The 15,000-nt window shown below is 46.6% G+C and overlaps 2 protein-coding genes and 1 long non-coding RNA gene across 3 annotated transcripts in view; 2 read left to right on the forward strand and 1 right to left on the reverse strand.

The window, feature by feature from the left end:
* Positions 1-9,366, forward strand: part of LOC134071181 (mitogen-activated protein kinase kinase kinase 20) — a 19,642-nt gene extending 10,276 nt beyond the window's left edge. The window contains exons 7-12 of the mRNA XM_062527802.1: positions 37-174; positions 576-662; positions 4,085-4,159; positions 4,801-4,907; positions 7,175-7,310; positions 8,977-9,366. Coding sequence (XP_062383786.1) covers positions 37-174; positions 576-662; positions 4,085-4,159; positions 4,801-4,907; positions 7,175-7,310; positions 8,977-9,342 — 909 coding nt within the window. The 3' untranslated portion in view covers positions 9,343-9,366. The remainder of the gene's footprint in view (positions 1-36; positions 175-575; positions 663-4,084; positions 4,160-4,800; positions 4,908-7,174; positions 7,311-8,976) is intronic.
* A 1,041-nt stretch (positions 9,367-10,407) lies between these two features.
* Positions 10,408-11,694, forward strand: LOC134070789 (uncharacterized). Its single transcript, XR_009936986.1, has 2 exons — positions 10,408-11,161; positions 11,210-11,694. It is a non-coding gene; the product is annotated as an uncharacterized LOC134070789 (long non-coding RNA).
* Positions 11,695-13,885: 2,191 nt separating this feature from the next.
* Positions 13,886-15,000, reverse strand: part of gca (grancalcin) — an 8,766-nt gene continuing 7,651 nt past the window's right edge. The window contains exon 8 of the mRNA XM_062527232.1: positions 13,886-14,874. Coding sequence (XP_062383216.1) covers positions 14,848-14,874 — 27 coding nt within the window. The 3' untranslated portion in view covers positions 13,886-14,847. The remainder of the gene's footprint in view (positions 14,875-15,000) is intronic.

Raw genomic sequence — 15,000 nt, forward strand, 5'->3', positions numbered from 1 at the left:
ACACACACACACACACACACACACACACTCTTTTAGATCTGTGACTTTGGGGCGTCGAAGTTCCTGTCCCACACCACACACATGTCGCTGGTGGGCACATTCCCCTGGATGGCGCCGGAGGTGATCCAGAGTCTGCCCGTCTCCGAGACCTGTGACACCTACTCGTACGGAGTGGTAAGTGTGTGTGTGTGTGTGCGTGTGCGTGTGTGAGTGTGCATGTGTCTGTGTGTGCCTGTCTTTGAAACTTGTGAAACATATTCATATGGTGTGGAGGTGTGGAGAGAGTATGTATTTGTGTGTGTGTGTCTGTGTGTGTGTGTGTGTCTGTGTGTGTCTGTGTGTGTCTGTGTGTGTGTGTGTGTGTGTGCGTACACCTGTGTTCGCCAATATTTGAGACCTGTGACACCTACTCATACGGAGTTGTGAGTATGTGTGAGCAAGTGTGTGAGTGTGTGTGTGGGAGGCCGGGTATGCATGCCCGTTCGTGAGATCTGTGACACATCATATGGCATGCTGTGTGTGTGTGTGTGTGTGTGTGTGTGTGTGTATTAATTAGTCTTCTTTCTGTTCTTCAGGTCTTGTGGGAGATGCTTACCAGAGAAGTTCCCTTCAAAGGTTTCGAGGGCCTGCAGGTAGCCTGGCTAGTGGTGGAGAAACACGAGGTAAGGAACTACAAATCCCACAATCCCCCTGTGATGCCTCACATAGAATGAATGCCATTCCCTTCCCAACCAATGGCAATATTTACAGCGTAGTTCCGCACTGGGATTTTCCACCTCCCGCTTCTAGATCTTTCTCTCCCCTCTGTTCTACTTCCACCTCTCTCTCTCTCTCTCTCTCACTCTCTCTCTCACTCTCTCTCACTCTCTCTCCTTGTGAATTTTTGGATCTTTCACGCTGCATCTCACTCCTAGCTCGTTCCTTCTTTGCTCTTATGGATTTCCGGATCTTTCCTTCTCTCTCTCTCTCTCTCTCTCTCTCTCTCTCTCTCTCTCTCTCTCTCTCTCTCTCGCCCTCTCTCCCTCTCTCCCTCTTTTTCTCTTTCATCTCTCTCTCTCTCTCTCTCTCTCTCACGCTCTCTTGCTCTCTCTCGTCCTGGTTCTTATGGGCTCCTCTGTTATAGACAAGCTATTTTTAGCGGCTTTTATGGACACACAGACTCACAGAGTAAAGATACAGCACCAAGCCAGTACTGTCACACACACACACACACACACACACACACACACACACACACGCACACACACACAGTAAAGATACAGCACCATGGCAGTACTGTCACACACACACACACACAGAGTAAAGATACAGCACCATGCCAGTACTGTCACACACACACACACACACACACACACACACACACACACACACACACGCACACACGCATACACATGCACACAGTATGTTTAACATATAGTGTGCTTACAGTTGTGTTTGATTGAATGGCTTGTGTGAGTGTTAGCTACAGACACACATACACACATACACACACACACACACACACCACACAAGAGACGTACGCTTACACATACACACACTAACTCGGTCTGATTGTAATGACTTGAAATGATTGAAAGTAATAACGGAAACAGTATCTAAAGAGCTGCAGAAAGGACTATATCAGTGAGAGAGGGAGAGAGAACAGCTAGTGGAAAGAGAGGGAGAGAGAGAACAGCTATTGGAGAGAGAGAGGGAGAGAGAGAACAGCTAGTGGAAAGAGAGAGAGAGAGAGAGAGAGAAAACAGCTAGTGGAGAGAGAGGGAGAGAGAGAACAGCTAGTGGAGAGAGAGGGAGAGAGAGAACAGCTAGTGGAAAGAGAGAGAGAGAGAGAGAGAGAGAAAACAGCTAGTGGAGAGAGAGGGAGAGAGAGAACAGCTAGTGGAGAGAGAGGGAGAGAGAGAACAGATAGTGGAGAGAGAGGAAGAGAAAGAACAGCTAGTGGAGAGAGAGGGAGAGAACAGCTAGTGGAGAGAGAGAGAGAACAGCTAGTGGAAAGAGAGGGAGAGAATCTAGTGGAGATATATATTTCAGGGGGGTATGGGATAAAGGGAATTGTGGGTATCATCATAAAGATAGAGTCAGGGGAATTGTAGAAAGAGAATAAAGAAGAGAGAGAGAATGGGTAGATAGAGTAAGAGAGAGAGAGAGAGAGAGAATGGGTATTAGAGAGAGAGAGTAAGAGAGACAGAGAGAGAGAGAGAGAGAAAGAGAGAGATAGAGAGAAAGAGAAAGACAGAGAGAAAAAAACAGATCAAATGATTCGGAACGAGAGAGGGGGGATTCGGAGAGAGAGAGAGAGAGAGAGAGAGAGAGAGAGAGAGAGAGAGAGAGAGAGAGAGAGAGAGAGAGGATCTTGGGGACGAGGAGGAGGACCCATGGGGGCCAGAGACTCAGAGATGCACTTTGCTATTTTGATCCCCCGGCGGAGCAGAGCCATCAGCTTTTATTATGACTCTATATGGAGCAGTTTCATCTGCGCTATAAGTTTTATTTTGGGATTTCACGACTTCTGACGTTTTGATGAGTTTCCCATAGTAGTTGTTGGCTAGTGGAGCTCTTGCCATGCACTGATAGCGGGCTACTGCTAGCTGCTAACAGACGGTCAAAAAAGTTTGACTGGATAATGACCCAGGGCCACTCTGTGTGACTATATTCACTAGTTAAGCGTCACTAAAGCATAACCTCTGAAATCAACGTCAGGCATCTTCGATGTATAGGCAATTTACTGAATGAGTGAAGACAGTGTCTGTGTTAATCAAGCATATTGCATATATAAGTTTCAAAATGCAGTCCTGCAGATGCTTATGGTTGCCTATAATGGCCAGGTTTCCCAGATTCGTTAAGAAGCTCTTATAAGTGTTAAGAACTTCTTAGGAGCGTTCTAAGAACATTCTAAGAACGCTCCTAAGAAGTTCCTAGCACTTAAGAGCTTCTTAACGAATCTGGGAAACGCGGCCAATGACTGTAGGCCTATGAGGATCCTATGCTTATGGAAGCCTATAATGCCTGTAGGCCTATGAGGATCCTATGCTTATGGAAGCCTATAATGCCTGTAGGCCTATGAGGATCCTATGCTTATGGTAGCCTATAGGCTATAATGCCTGGAGGCCTATGAGGATCCAATGCTTATGGTAGCCTATAGGCTATAATGCCTGGAGGCCTATGAGGATCCTATGCTTATGGTTGCTTATAGTGACTGTAGGCCTATGAGGATCCTATGCTTATGGTTGCTTATAGTGACTGTAGGCCTATGAGGATCCTATGCTTATGGTTGCTTATAGTGACTGTAGGCCTATGAGGATCCTACTCAAGAGACCCTGGTGCTCTACAGTGCAAGTGAGCTGTTCTATAATGCAGTGGTCAGCACCGTCCAGCCATTATTGTGGAGTCTCATCTACAAACTAGTTTGTCGTCTGAACGTCTCCCAAAACAGCGCTGTTATGCTGCAGGCATATCCTGGGTTTAAAGCCATACAATACCAGTCATCGCTATGGAAACACGGGTATAAGTGTTGTTAAAATGAAGAACTCTGCACATCAGTCCTAATCATCTGCCGTTACAGGTGCTTCACAGTAGGACCAGGAGAATCCCATAGGAAGGAGACTGGAGCACAGACTGCAAGTGAGATCAGTGTGCTCCAGTCTCCTTCCTATGTGACTGGTATAAGTGTCTTATAGAAATGCAGTGGTTCTTTTGTACTTGTTTCTATTCTTTTGCTGTATGTATGTGTTTATCTTTCTCTTCATAATGTATGTTGTTATGTGTGTCATGTCTGTGTGTCTTCTGAATTGACCTTGAGTGTGGCAATAAAAGTTGACGATAATGATGATGATGATGATGATGATGATGATGATGTGTGTGTGTGTGTGTGTGTGAGGATACACACCTCACACACCTTAATGTAAACAGAACCTTTTTAAACATGTTTAAGTGAAACGTCAGCGTGTGGGATGGTGTTGTTATTAAATTGTGGGGTTAATGTGCCAGGCAGGATGTACACACACACACACACACACACACACACACACCCTTGGCCTGGTGCGGAGTGCTGTGTGTGATGATGTCATGGCGTCTTGTGTTCTAGAGGCCGACGGTTCCCAGCAGCTGCCCCGCCAGCTTCGCTGAGCTCATGAGGAAGTGCTGGCTCGCCGAGCCCAAGGTCACTCACACACACACACACACACACACACACACACACATACTGTATATGTATTATTCACATGCTCACAAATACAAACACATATACACATACACATGCTCACACACGCACACACGCACGCACGCACGCACGCACGCACGCACGCACGCACGCACGCACGCACACACACACACACACATATATTCACATACTAACACAGACAAACACATACATAAATACAAACATACATGTACATACACAGACACATACTCACACATAAATACAAACAGATATACACACACACACACACACACACACACACACACACACACACACACACACACACACACAAACACAAACACAAACACATATACACACACACACACACACACACACCCTAACGCACGTCAAGCACACAAACATGCACACGCATGCACACGCATACAAATACAAACAAATATATGCAAACACACGCACACACATGTGGTTCATGCACACATATAATGTTGTGTTTAGATTGGATTGGATATTATTTTCCCTCTGTGTTTGAATGATGTACGGTTGACGTACATTTGTTCAGTAAGAGTAACCCTGGAGTGTGTGTGTGTGTGTGTGTGTGTGTGTCTCTCTCTCTCTCTCTCTCTCTCTCTCTCTCTTTTCAGGAGCGTCCAGTGTTTAAGCAGATTATGTCCACACTTGAGTCCATGTCAACTGACAGTAAACTGCCTGACCAGTGCAACTCTTTTCTACACAACAAAGCTGAGTGGAGGTAAGGTAGAATAACCACACACACACACACACACACACACACACACACACACAGAGACACACACACACACACACACAAACACACAGAGAGACACACACACACACACACACACATACCATAAATTAAGATGTCTTCCCATAGAAACCAAATTTAAGGCACTAAAAGTGTCCCTCATCCACCCCACATGTGCGCGCACGCACACACATACACACACACACGTGTGCGCGTACACATACACACACGCACACACACGCACATGTGCATACTGTATGTTGTAGCCATGCACACATATCTCACGGACATAAATACATACTCTTTTGGAGCAATAAAACATGCGAGCTCACTCAAAAGATTTTCATGCAGCACATATACCTACGTCCCTCCCCCCAACATGCACACACACACACACACACACACTTTGAGCTCTCTCATGACAGGCTATTTTAAGGCTCTCTTCAACAGACCCAGGAATCACTCTAATGCCCTAGTCACCCAGAAGAGAGGGGGGGGGGGCAGATAAAAGGGGGAGGGGGCAGATAGAGAGAGTGGAAGAGCGTGATAGAGAGAGAAAGAAAGAGAAAGAGAGAGAGGAGAGAGAGAGGGGACTGTAATCAAAGATGACAGTAAAGTAAGGTAGAAAGATTTATGGAGATGAAGAGAGAGGGGAACCAACAGACCTAGAGAGGCGGGGGGGGGGGGGGGGGGCACAGAGGAGTGGATTGTTTGTTTCCAGAAAGAGGGAGAGAGGGAACAGGAGAGAGAGAGAAAGAGGGAACAGGAAAGAGAGAGAGAAATGGAAAGAGAACAGTGAGAGAGGGGGTGCAGGAGAGAGAGAGAGAGAGAGAGAGAGAGAGAGAGAGAACAGCAGGAGAGAGAAACAGAAAGAGAGAGAGAACAACAAGAGAGAGAGACAGAAAGAGAGAGAGAACAACAAGAGAGAGAGACACAGAAAGAGAGAGAACAACAAGAGAAAGAGAGACAGAAAGAGAGAGAGCAACAGGAGAGAGGGGGTGCAGGAGAGAGAGAGAGAGAACAACAGGAGAGAGAGAGAGAAAAGAAAAAGAACGAGAGAGTGAAGCAAGGAGAGTACAAAAGTAAGAGAGCGGGAGGGGGGGAAGAGAAAAAACGAGAGGAGAGGGAGAGAAAGCAAGAACAACAAGCAGGCAGCGTGCAAGACATACTGTAGCGTGGAGAGAGAGAAAGAGAGAGAGAGAGAGAGGAAGGGAGAGAGGGAGAAATGGAGGGCGAGAAATTCTGAAAGTGCTCGACATGCGAGTGGTAAGGAAATCAATTATAGGAGATGTTTGGAGCGGGAGTGTGGAAACAGTTTGACAGGGAGGAGGGGCCTGAGAGATTCAGGAGGGCATGTGTGAGTGTGTGTGTGTGTGTGAGAGAGTGTGTGTGTGTGATGGGGGTGGGGGGCTTTTGCTCCACATCACATACCTGTTTATAAATAGACACGGCAAATACAGACTTGCCTGTCCAGTCCAAAAGGGCGACCTCACTGCCACCTTGTGGTGTAGACAGGAATTGACAGGAAAAACGCTGGCGTCAATCAGTATCTTGAGACTGAAAACAAATGCACCCCCCCCCCCTTCATCTGACCCATGCCATGATAAACCCAACGAGTGTGTGTTGTTGCACAGCCTATGAGTGTATGTTGTTGCACAGCCTATGAGTGTGTGTTGTAACAGGGCAGTGTATGTTGTTGCAGGGCCTATAAGTGTGTGTTGTTGCACGGCCTATGAGTGTGTGCTGTAGCAGGGCCTATGAGTGTGTGTTGTTGCAGGGCCTATGAGTGTGTGTTGTTGCAGGGCCTATGAGTGTGTGTTGTATCAGGGCCTATGAGTGTGTGTTGTAGCAGGGCCTATGAGTGTGTGTTGTAGCAGGGCCTATGAGTGTGTGTTGTAGCAGGGCCTATGAGTGTATGTTTTTACCAGGGTAACCAGAGGGCCCTGTGGAGTTGCTGGGTCTGGTGCAGGGCTGTTCTCAGCAGTATCAGCACACATGGGTGTGATGGTTTGGAGCTAAAAACTTCTCTCCCTCTCTCTCCTTCCCTCTCTCTTCCTTCCTCCCTCTCTCCCTCCATCTTTCTTCTTCTCTATTCCTCCCCCTATCCCTCCCTCCCCCTCTATCTGCCTCCATCTACCCTCTCTCACCCTCCCTCTCTCTCTCTCCATCCCTCCCCCTCTCTCTTCCCCCTGCCCCCCCTCTCTCTCCCCCTCTCTCTCCCCCTCTCCTCATCCCTCCCTCCCTCCCTCTCTCAGGTGTGAGATCGATGCCACTCTGGAGCGTCTGAAGATGCTGGAGCGGGAGCTGAGCACCAAGGAGCAGGAGCTGGAGCAGAGGGAGCAGAGACTCAAGGAGTGGGAACAGCAGCTCATGGAGAGATCCAGACGACCGGTTAGAACACACACACACACACACACACACACACACACACACACACACACACACACACACTCACACACTGGAGCAGAGGGAGCAGAGACTCAAGGAGTGGGAACAGCAGCTCATGGAGAGATCCAGACGACCGGTTAGAACACACACACACACACACACACACACACACACACACACACACACACACACACACTCACACACTGGAGCAGCGGGAACAGAGACTCAAGGAGTGGGAACAGCAGCTCATGGAGAGATCCAGACGACCGGTTAGAACACACACACACACACACACACACACACACACACACACACACACACACACACACTCACACACTGGAGCAGAGAGAGCAGAGACTCAAGGAGTGGGAGCAGCAGCTCATGGAGAGATCCAGACGACCGGTTAGAACACACACACACACACACACACACACTGGAGCAGAGGGAGCAGAGACTCAAGGAGTGGGAACAGCAGCTCATGGAGAGATCCAGACGACCGGTTAGAACACACACACACACACACACACACACACACACACACACACACACTCACACACACTCACACACTGGAGCAGAGAGAGCAGAGACTCAAGGAGTGGGAACAGCAGCTCATGGAGAGATCCAGACGACCGGTTAGAGAACACACACACACACACACACACACACACACACACACTCACACACTGGAGCAGCGGGAACAGAGACTCAAGGAGTGGGAACAGCAGCTCATGGAGAGATCCAGACGACCGGTTAGAACACACACACACACACACACACACACACACTCACACACACTCACACACTGGAGCAGAGAGAGCAGAGACTCAAGGAGTGGGAACAGCAGCTCATGGAGAGATCCAGACGACCGGTTAGAACACACACACACACACACACACACACACACACACACACACACACACACACACACACACACATACACACACACACACACACACACACACACACACACACACACTCACACACACACACACACACTGGAGCAGCGGGAGCAGAGACTCAAGGAGTGGGAACAGCAGCTCATGGAGAGATCCAGACGACCGGTTAGAACACACACACACACACACACACACACACACACACACACACACACACACACACACACACACACACACACACTGGAGCAGCGGGAGCAGAGACTCAAGGAGTGGGAACAGCAGCTCATGGAGAGATCCAGACGACCGGTTAGAGAACACACACACACACACACACACACACACACACACACACACACACACACACACACAGACACACACACACACATACACACACACACACACACACACACACACACACACACACACACACACACACACACACACACACACACACAGACACACACACACACACATACACATACAAACAGCAGCTCATGGACAGATCTAAACGACCTGTCAGCGCACGCACACACACACACACACACACACACACACACACACACACACACACACACACACAGGAACAGCAGCTCATGGAGAGATCCAGACGACCGGTTAGAACACACACACACACACACACACACACACACACATATAAACAGCAGCTCATGGACAGATCTAAACGACCGGTCAGCTCGCACACACACACACACACACACACACACAATAAAGTCGCCCTGACCCTTGATTGGTCCTTCTCTGTGTGTCTGCAGTCCGCTGTCCAGTTCTACTCGCCCATGGCGACGGCCACTCTGAGCGCCGAGTCCTTCTTCGAGTCGCACAGCGAGGAGACCAACAGTTCCGAGGTCAGCTGCCAGATCTCCTCCTCGTCCGGTTGCCACGGCAGCAACGGCGAGCTGGACGGCGCGGGCCTCAAGGCGCTGGTGATGTCGGGGTTCCGCGACGTCTTCGACATGGACGGCATGAGCGAGTCGGTGCGCAGCTCGGGCATGCAGGTCAGCATGCAGGCCAAGCAGAACTCGTCCAAGTCCCACAGCGTCCGCCAGGGACGCAAGCTCAACATGGCCATCAACATGGACGACTTCTGGTCCGACGACGACGACAGTGACAGCGATTAGTGTGTGTGGTGTGTGTAGGAGCAGGAGGAGGAGGAGGAGGAGGAGGAGGAGGAAGATGAGGGGTAACAGGGATAGGGGTGTGGGGTGGGGTTGAGGAGTGGAGAAGTATGAAACTCCAGGGGTTAGGGGTGGGGCAGGGGGAGGGGGGGTAGGCGTTGGGTTCTGATTGGTTGTTTGTGTTCTTGTTTGTGCCGCCTGAATGCCACGGTAGGACATGTGATGTCACTGCAGCTTCCTGTGTGCCTGCAGCCAAAACTGGCCCAGGATTGGACAGCTCTCATGCCACTCGTGTTTCCAATGAAATGCCCCAGCCAATCATGTTGCTCTGCCACAGGTTACTGCTCTCCTGATTGGTAGCCTTTGTGTGACCCATCCTCCAGGAGGCTCTTATGGGCTGAAAGCTATCCCAGAATGCAACTCACTCAGAGTAGATTTAGTCCCAGCTCCAACCCAGAACCCACATCCAGAGAGAGCTACAGTCTAGAGACTGAGATCACCTATGAAGCTCCATAGACTAGACCTAGAACATCTGTTCAAACCCTCTGATTGGGTGAAATTGCAGTACGAGTCTAACTGCAGTAACGCCGGGATTAGAACCGTGATGTGTGTGTGTGTGTGTGTGTGTGTTGTGTAGAAGTGTAGTAATGAAGCCAGGTTGAAAGCATTTGAAAGAAGTGTGTGTGTGTGTGTGTGTTTGCGTGCCAAAGAAACTGTTCTCCTCCAAGCCTGAGGTAGACATGGGTCCACCTTGGCTGTCTAGCATGTATTACTGACAGGGTCGGTCATTACAGGCAAATTAGCGGCGAGGTATACTTGTGGGTGTGAATTTGAGCTTTTAGAAGGTCACTGTTCGCAGTGATGCAAAATCACAAAACATTACTCACCTCATCTCCTGTCTGGACTTGTTAAAGGCACAGCTCAACAGCTCCAGTGGGTCCCTGCAGTTAACTACTGCAATTCACTTTTAAATGCCGAAATCAAAAAAAGGTTTACACTGCACCATTTGAAGACAGACTATTACTCGTGAACTGCCTTTTTTTTATTAGACTTTTGAACTTAGGGTTACAGTTAGTTGTCGAACTTTGAACAGCATTAACTTATTTCAGAAGTAAATTAAATAAATTAAGTACATAGTACCTACGAGCCTCTGACCAGCTGACAGGTTTAAGGCCTTCCTTACGGTCCGCGGCCTGCGAGGCGGGGTTTACTGGTTAGATGAGGTGACTCAAGTGTGGTGGTGTTTCAGCTCCGGTGACACTGGGTGGTGTTAGCGTAGTGGCTAAGGAGATGGGCTAGCTTACAGTAGCCAGAAAAGTTGCGGTTCAAGTCCTGACTGCCACTGTAGTTAGTGCCCTTGAGCAAGGCACTTCGCTGAGTTGTTTTGGGGAGGCTGGCCCTTGTAGGAAGTCACTTGTGAAAGTTGCTTTGGATAAAATCATCTGCCAAATTAATAAGTTAAGTATACACCAGCTGAGGTGATCCTACTCTTGTGTTAAAAGAGGTGACACTGTAGCTGAGGTGATCCTACTCTTGTATTAAAAGAGGTGACAGTATAGCTGAGGTGATCCTACTCTTGTGTTAAAGGAGGTGACACTATAGCTGAGGTGATCCTACTGTTGTGTTAAAAGAGGTGACACTATAGCTGAGGTGATCCTACTGTTGTGTTAAAAGAGGTGACACTATAGCTGAGGTGATCCTACTGTTGTGTTAAAAGAAGTGACACTATAGCTGAGGTGATCCTGCTTTTGTGTTAAAAGAAGTGACACTATAGCTCATGTGATCCTACTCTTGTGTTAAAAGAGGTGACACTATAGCTGAGGTGATCTGACTCTAGTGTTAAAAGACGTGACACTATACTGTAGCTTAGGTGATCCTACTGTTGTGTTAAAAGAGGTGACACTATAGCTGAGGTGATCCTACTCTTGTGTTAAAAGAGGTGACACTATAGCTGAGGTGATCCTACTGTTGTGTTAAAAGAGGTGACACTAGCTGAGGTGATCCTACTCTTGTGTTAAAAGAGGTGACACTATAGCTGAGGTGATCCTGCTGTTGTGTTAAAAGAGGTGACACTATAGCTGAGGTGATCCTGCTGTTGTGTTAAAAGAGGTGACAGGTAACACTAGCGCTGGAGTCAGGTGAGATGACACTAGTGAGGTCTTCCTACTCTGGGCAGGTGTGGCTGCTGGTGTTTCTGCCTGCTTCCTCCTCCGCCATCTTGATGCCGCTTCGCTTCGCTCTGCTCTGCTCAGCTCCACTCTGCCCTAGACCTGCAGATTCCTGACTTTTTCTGCTGTTTTTGTAAAGAATGTTTTCCTCTTTTTTTTAATCAAATAAAGGAAATGTGAACTCAAAGTCTTGGCTCTGCTTGTGGTCATTGAGTAACATTATGTTCACGTTCATTCCTTTAGCTTCTCATCTGAACATAAACACAGAGCCGGGTGGACGGAAATAGACTTTTGTAAGTACTTGTATATTATGTGTATATTACATTTTATTTGGTCTAAGACAAACAGGATTTTTTTTTTTTTAAGTGACTTCTCTTTTTTTTTTTTCTTTAAGTGACTTCTCAATCCTCCTCCGTCATTATCAACAATGTCACTGTATGCTGATGACTTAATGACTGATGACAACTTTTTCAGTGAAAGATTTTTGCAAAGATTAGTATCCGGATCAAAGAGCCAATAAAAAGAGGTCTTACCTCTCAATGAGGAAAAAGTCTATACTTCATCAGTTAAAGGAAAACTGGTGATTTTTCACGTTTCTCGAGGTCTCGAAGTACGAAAAACGTGGTGCTACCTAGCTTGGTGACATTGATTTGTTTCCCTTTGTTTCATACCGATAGTACTCGGTGGCCTCAACAGACAGAGATCTGTGTGAGATATCACCTTCCTTTTCCTTCCAGCTGTGCAGTAACTTGCCCTCTGGGTCTCATCCCGTCCTTTCCTCTGCAATCCGTCACACCCACTATTTTGCCGGCGATCACACGTTATTAATTCATCAGTCAGTTCTGGAGTTGCTTTTTCTTTCAACTGAGTCAGCGTTACACCTTTTTTTTTTTTTTAAATACACTCAATTCAGCTGATGTGAAGAACTACAGTATAGACCTGACTGTCTCCCTCGTCCCTATCTGGACATAAAGATGTGTTAGAAACAACACAAGTTGTGTTATTTTCAACACATTCATTTGAAAAGTGTAAGAGGCTAGAGCCTCTGCTGAGTCATCAGGTTACTTTCTTACCCACATCCTTTGTGTCATGATGAGACCATTACAGATTATTTAGAAAGCAGCAGCTGCAGCTCGTCTTTAATCAGCCAAAGAAGACACGTGTAACTACGTTGTTAATTACTCTTCCCTTAAAGGCACACTTTTCAAGCCCATAACATGTGTTTGTCACGTTCAGCACTCGTCTCCTCAGGAGCTAGCTGCCCATTCTATGAGTACACTGTAAATAAAAATCCAGTTTCTGTAGGCCGCCCACTGAAAACTGGACACGAAACCTTAAAACAAATCCAGTTTCTGTCGTATAATAATACTGAAGTTAGGGGTGAGCTACCTCTCTGGCATGTTTTGTTTGGTCAGCCGTGGCCTACTGGTTAGGGCTGACCAGTCCACGGCTGAAGTGCCCTTGAGCAAGGCACCTAACCCCTCACTGCTCCTTGAGCACCGCTGGTTGGGCAGGCAGCTCACTGCTCCGGGTTAAAGTGTGATTCACCTCACTGTGTGTTCGCTGTGTGTGTTCACTAATTCGGTTAAATTGGGTTAAACGCAGAGCAACGAATTTCCCCTTACGGCATCAAAAAAGTGTATATTCCATTCTATTCTATTCTAATGTACATTAACATGTGCTACATTTTTAGAGTGAACATGAACACAAATGGGACTTCCTGCAAAATCCCTTCCTGTGCCTTTAAAATGACCTATAGGACACTTCTTGGATTTGCCCCTTGCTATCTTAATCCCATAATCCAGCTCTATGTCCCCTCTTGGCCACTTCGGTCCTCTGATGAGCGTCTACCATAGGCTCTTCTCAACGTCTCTTCAATCCTCGGTCCTACGGGCTCGTTCCCACTGATCCACTGTATAAAGAACACTAGACTATCCCATTGCTGCCGTGCCATCATTCTTTATAGACCAGTGGGAACAAGCCCCTAGCACTGAGGATCGAGAAAAAACGTTGAGAAGAGTCATGTCAAGTCATGTCAGTTTACTTACTTGCTTCTATTTTAACATAGTTCAGGTTTGTATGTGTTCAAGGTTATTGTTGTTATTCGGTTTCTAATTATATTTAGTCTGTTAATAATTGATATTTTGTTAATGTACTTCATATGTATGAAATATCTATTAAATGAATAAATGTCAATTTGATTTCACAATAAAATGTTAATGTATGGTCACGTTTATTGATGTCGTCAGTGGCTTTGGACAGAAGCATCTGCTAAGAATCATAAAGATAAACAAGTAATTATGCTGTAGAGTAGACTGACTCTCACTTGGTTTGAGTTAGGACAGGTGAGAAGCAGAGAGAGGCCAGCAGCAGAGGAATAAATGAATAAACGTTTATTGGAAGATAATCCAGTCATACTGGAGGCTCTTTAGAGACATCAGTGGCTGTTTAGGAGTGGTTACAAACGTAGCATAATATATAGAATGAATAAAAAGTGTGTATTAAAATCATACAAAAATAATTGATGTGAGAGACTGTGTGTTGGCACAAAAACAATACGGTTCCCTTGTCCTCTTTGACATTTTTGAGGCAACTGTGTAAGTGATGGCTGGTACAGCAAAACAATTTACCAAAAGTTTAAATGTCCTTAGGTGCCAAGAGTTAAGGTCAGGGTGAGACCCTTCCAACCCTTCTGATAACATAGGACCAGACACAGTTTTACTAGCATGCAATAGCTCCACAGTAACACATAACAAACTGCATAACTCATGTTGAAGTTCATGTTCGTCAAAAGATCTTCAATTATAAGGTATCCCACATGGCATCAGTCTTCAATATGACTAACTATATTAGAGGTTAAATGTCATAGAAATGTATTAGTTCATTATTAATAAAATTGTGTCTAGTCATGTTTTGTTCTGGGGGGTATTCCAAGTACTTGGTTGAGCTCATGTACTGTACTTGGAATACCCCCCTGAAGTTGATGGTTCGATCATATCGATTACTGCTTTGACTGGCATTAGTTCAGAGGTGTGTGATTTAACGGCTTCCTGGTCATCACTCACACCGTCATCTCTAGTCTGTCTAACAACCCTTTACTGGTCCCAGAAGAGCCATATTTATTTATGTACTATTTCCTTTATATCGCCTTATTCTTTTGCTGCCTAATGCATATATCTTCTTTTTACCAGTGATGCATAGATCAGCCTATTGTATGTATGCATCCGTCACCATTTTCTCCCTCTCCTCTATACTTCTCTCCATTTCTCTATCCTTCTCTTCTCTATCCCTCTCTCTTGTCTTCTCTTGGTGGTGTTTTGAGGTAGCTGCAGGGAGGTCCTCAGATGGCCATGGTGCACAGGATGAACTGCAGAGAGAAAAACAAGAGAGGAAGAGCATGTTTGGATGAACAGATATACAGGAGAGGAGGGGGAAACAGCTGTTCTTTAGTAGTAAAGGTAAAGGTATATTTAAGTAATTATTATTAAGCATT

Source organism: Sardina pilchardus, chromosome 23, assembly GCF_963854185.1.
Source record: "Sardina pilchardus chromosome 23, fSarPil1.1, whole genome shotgun sequence".
Taxonomy (NCBI): domain Eukaryota; kingdom Metazoa; phylum Chordata; class Actinopteri; order Clupeiformes; family Clupeidae; genus Sardina; species Sardina pilchardus.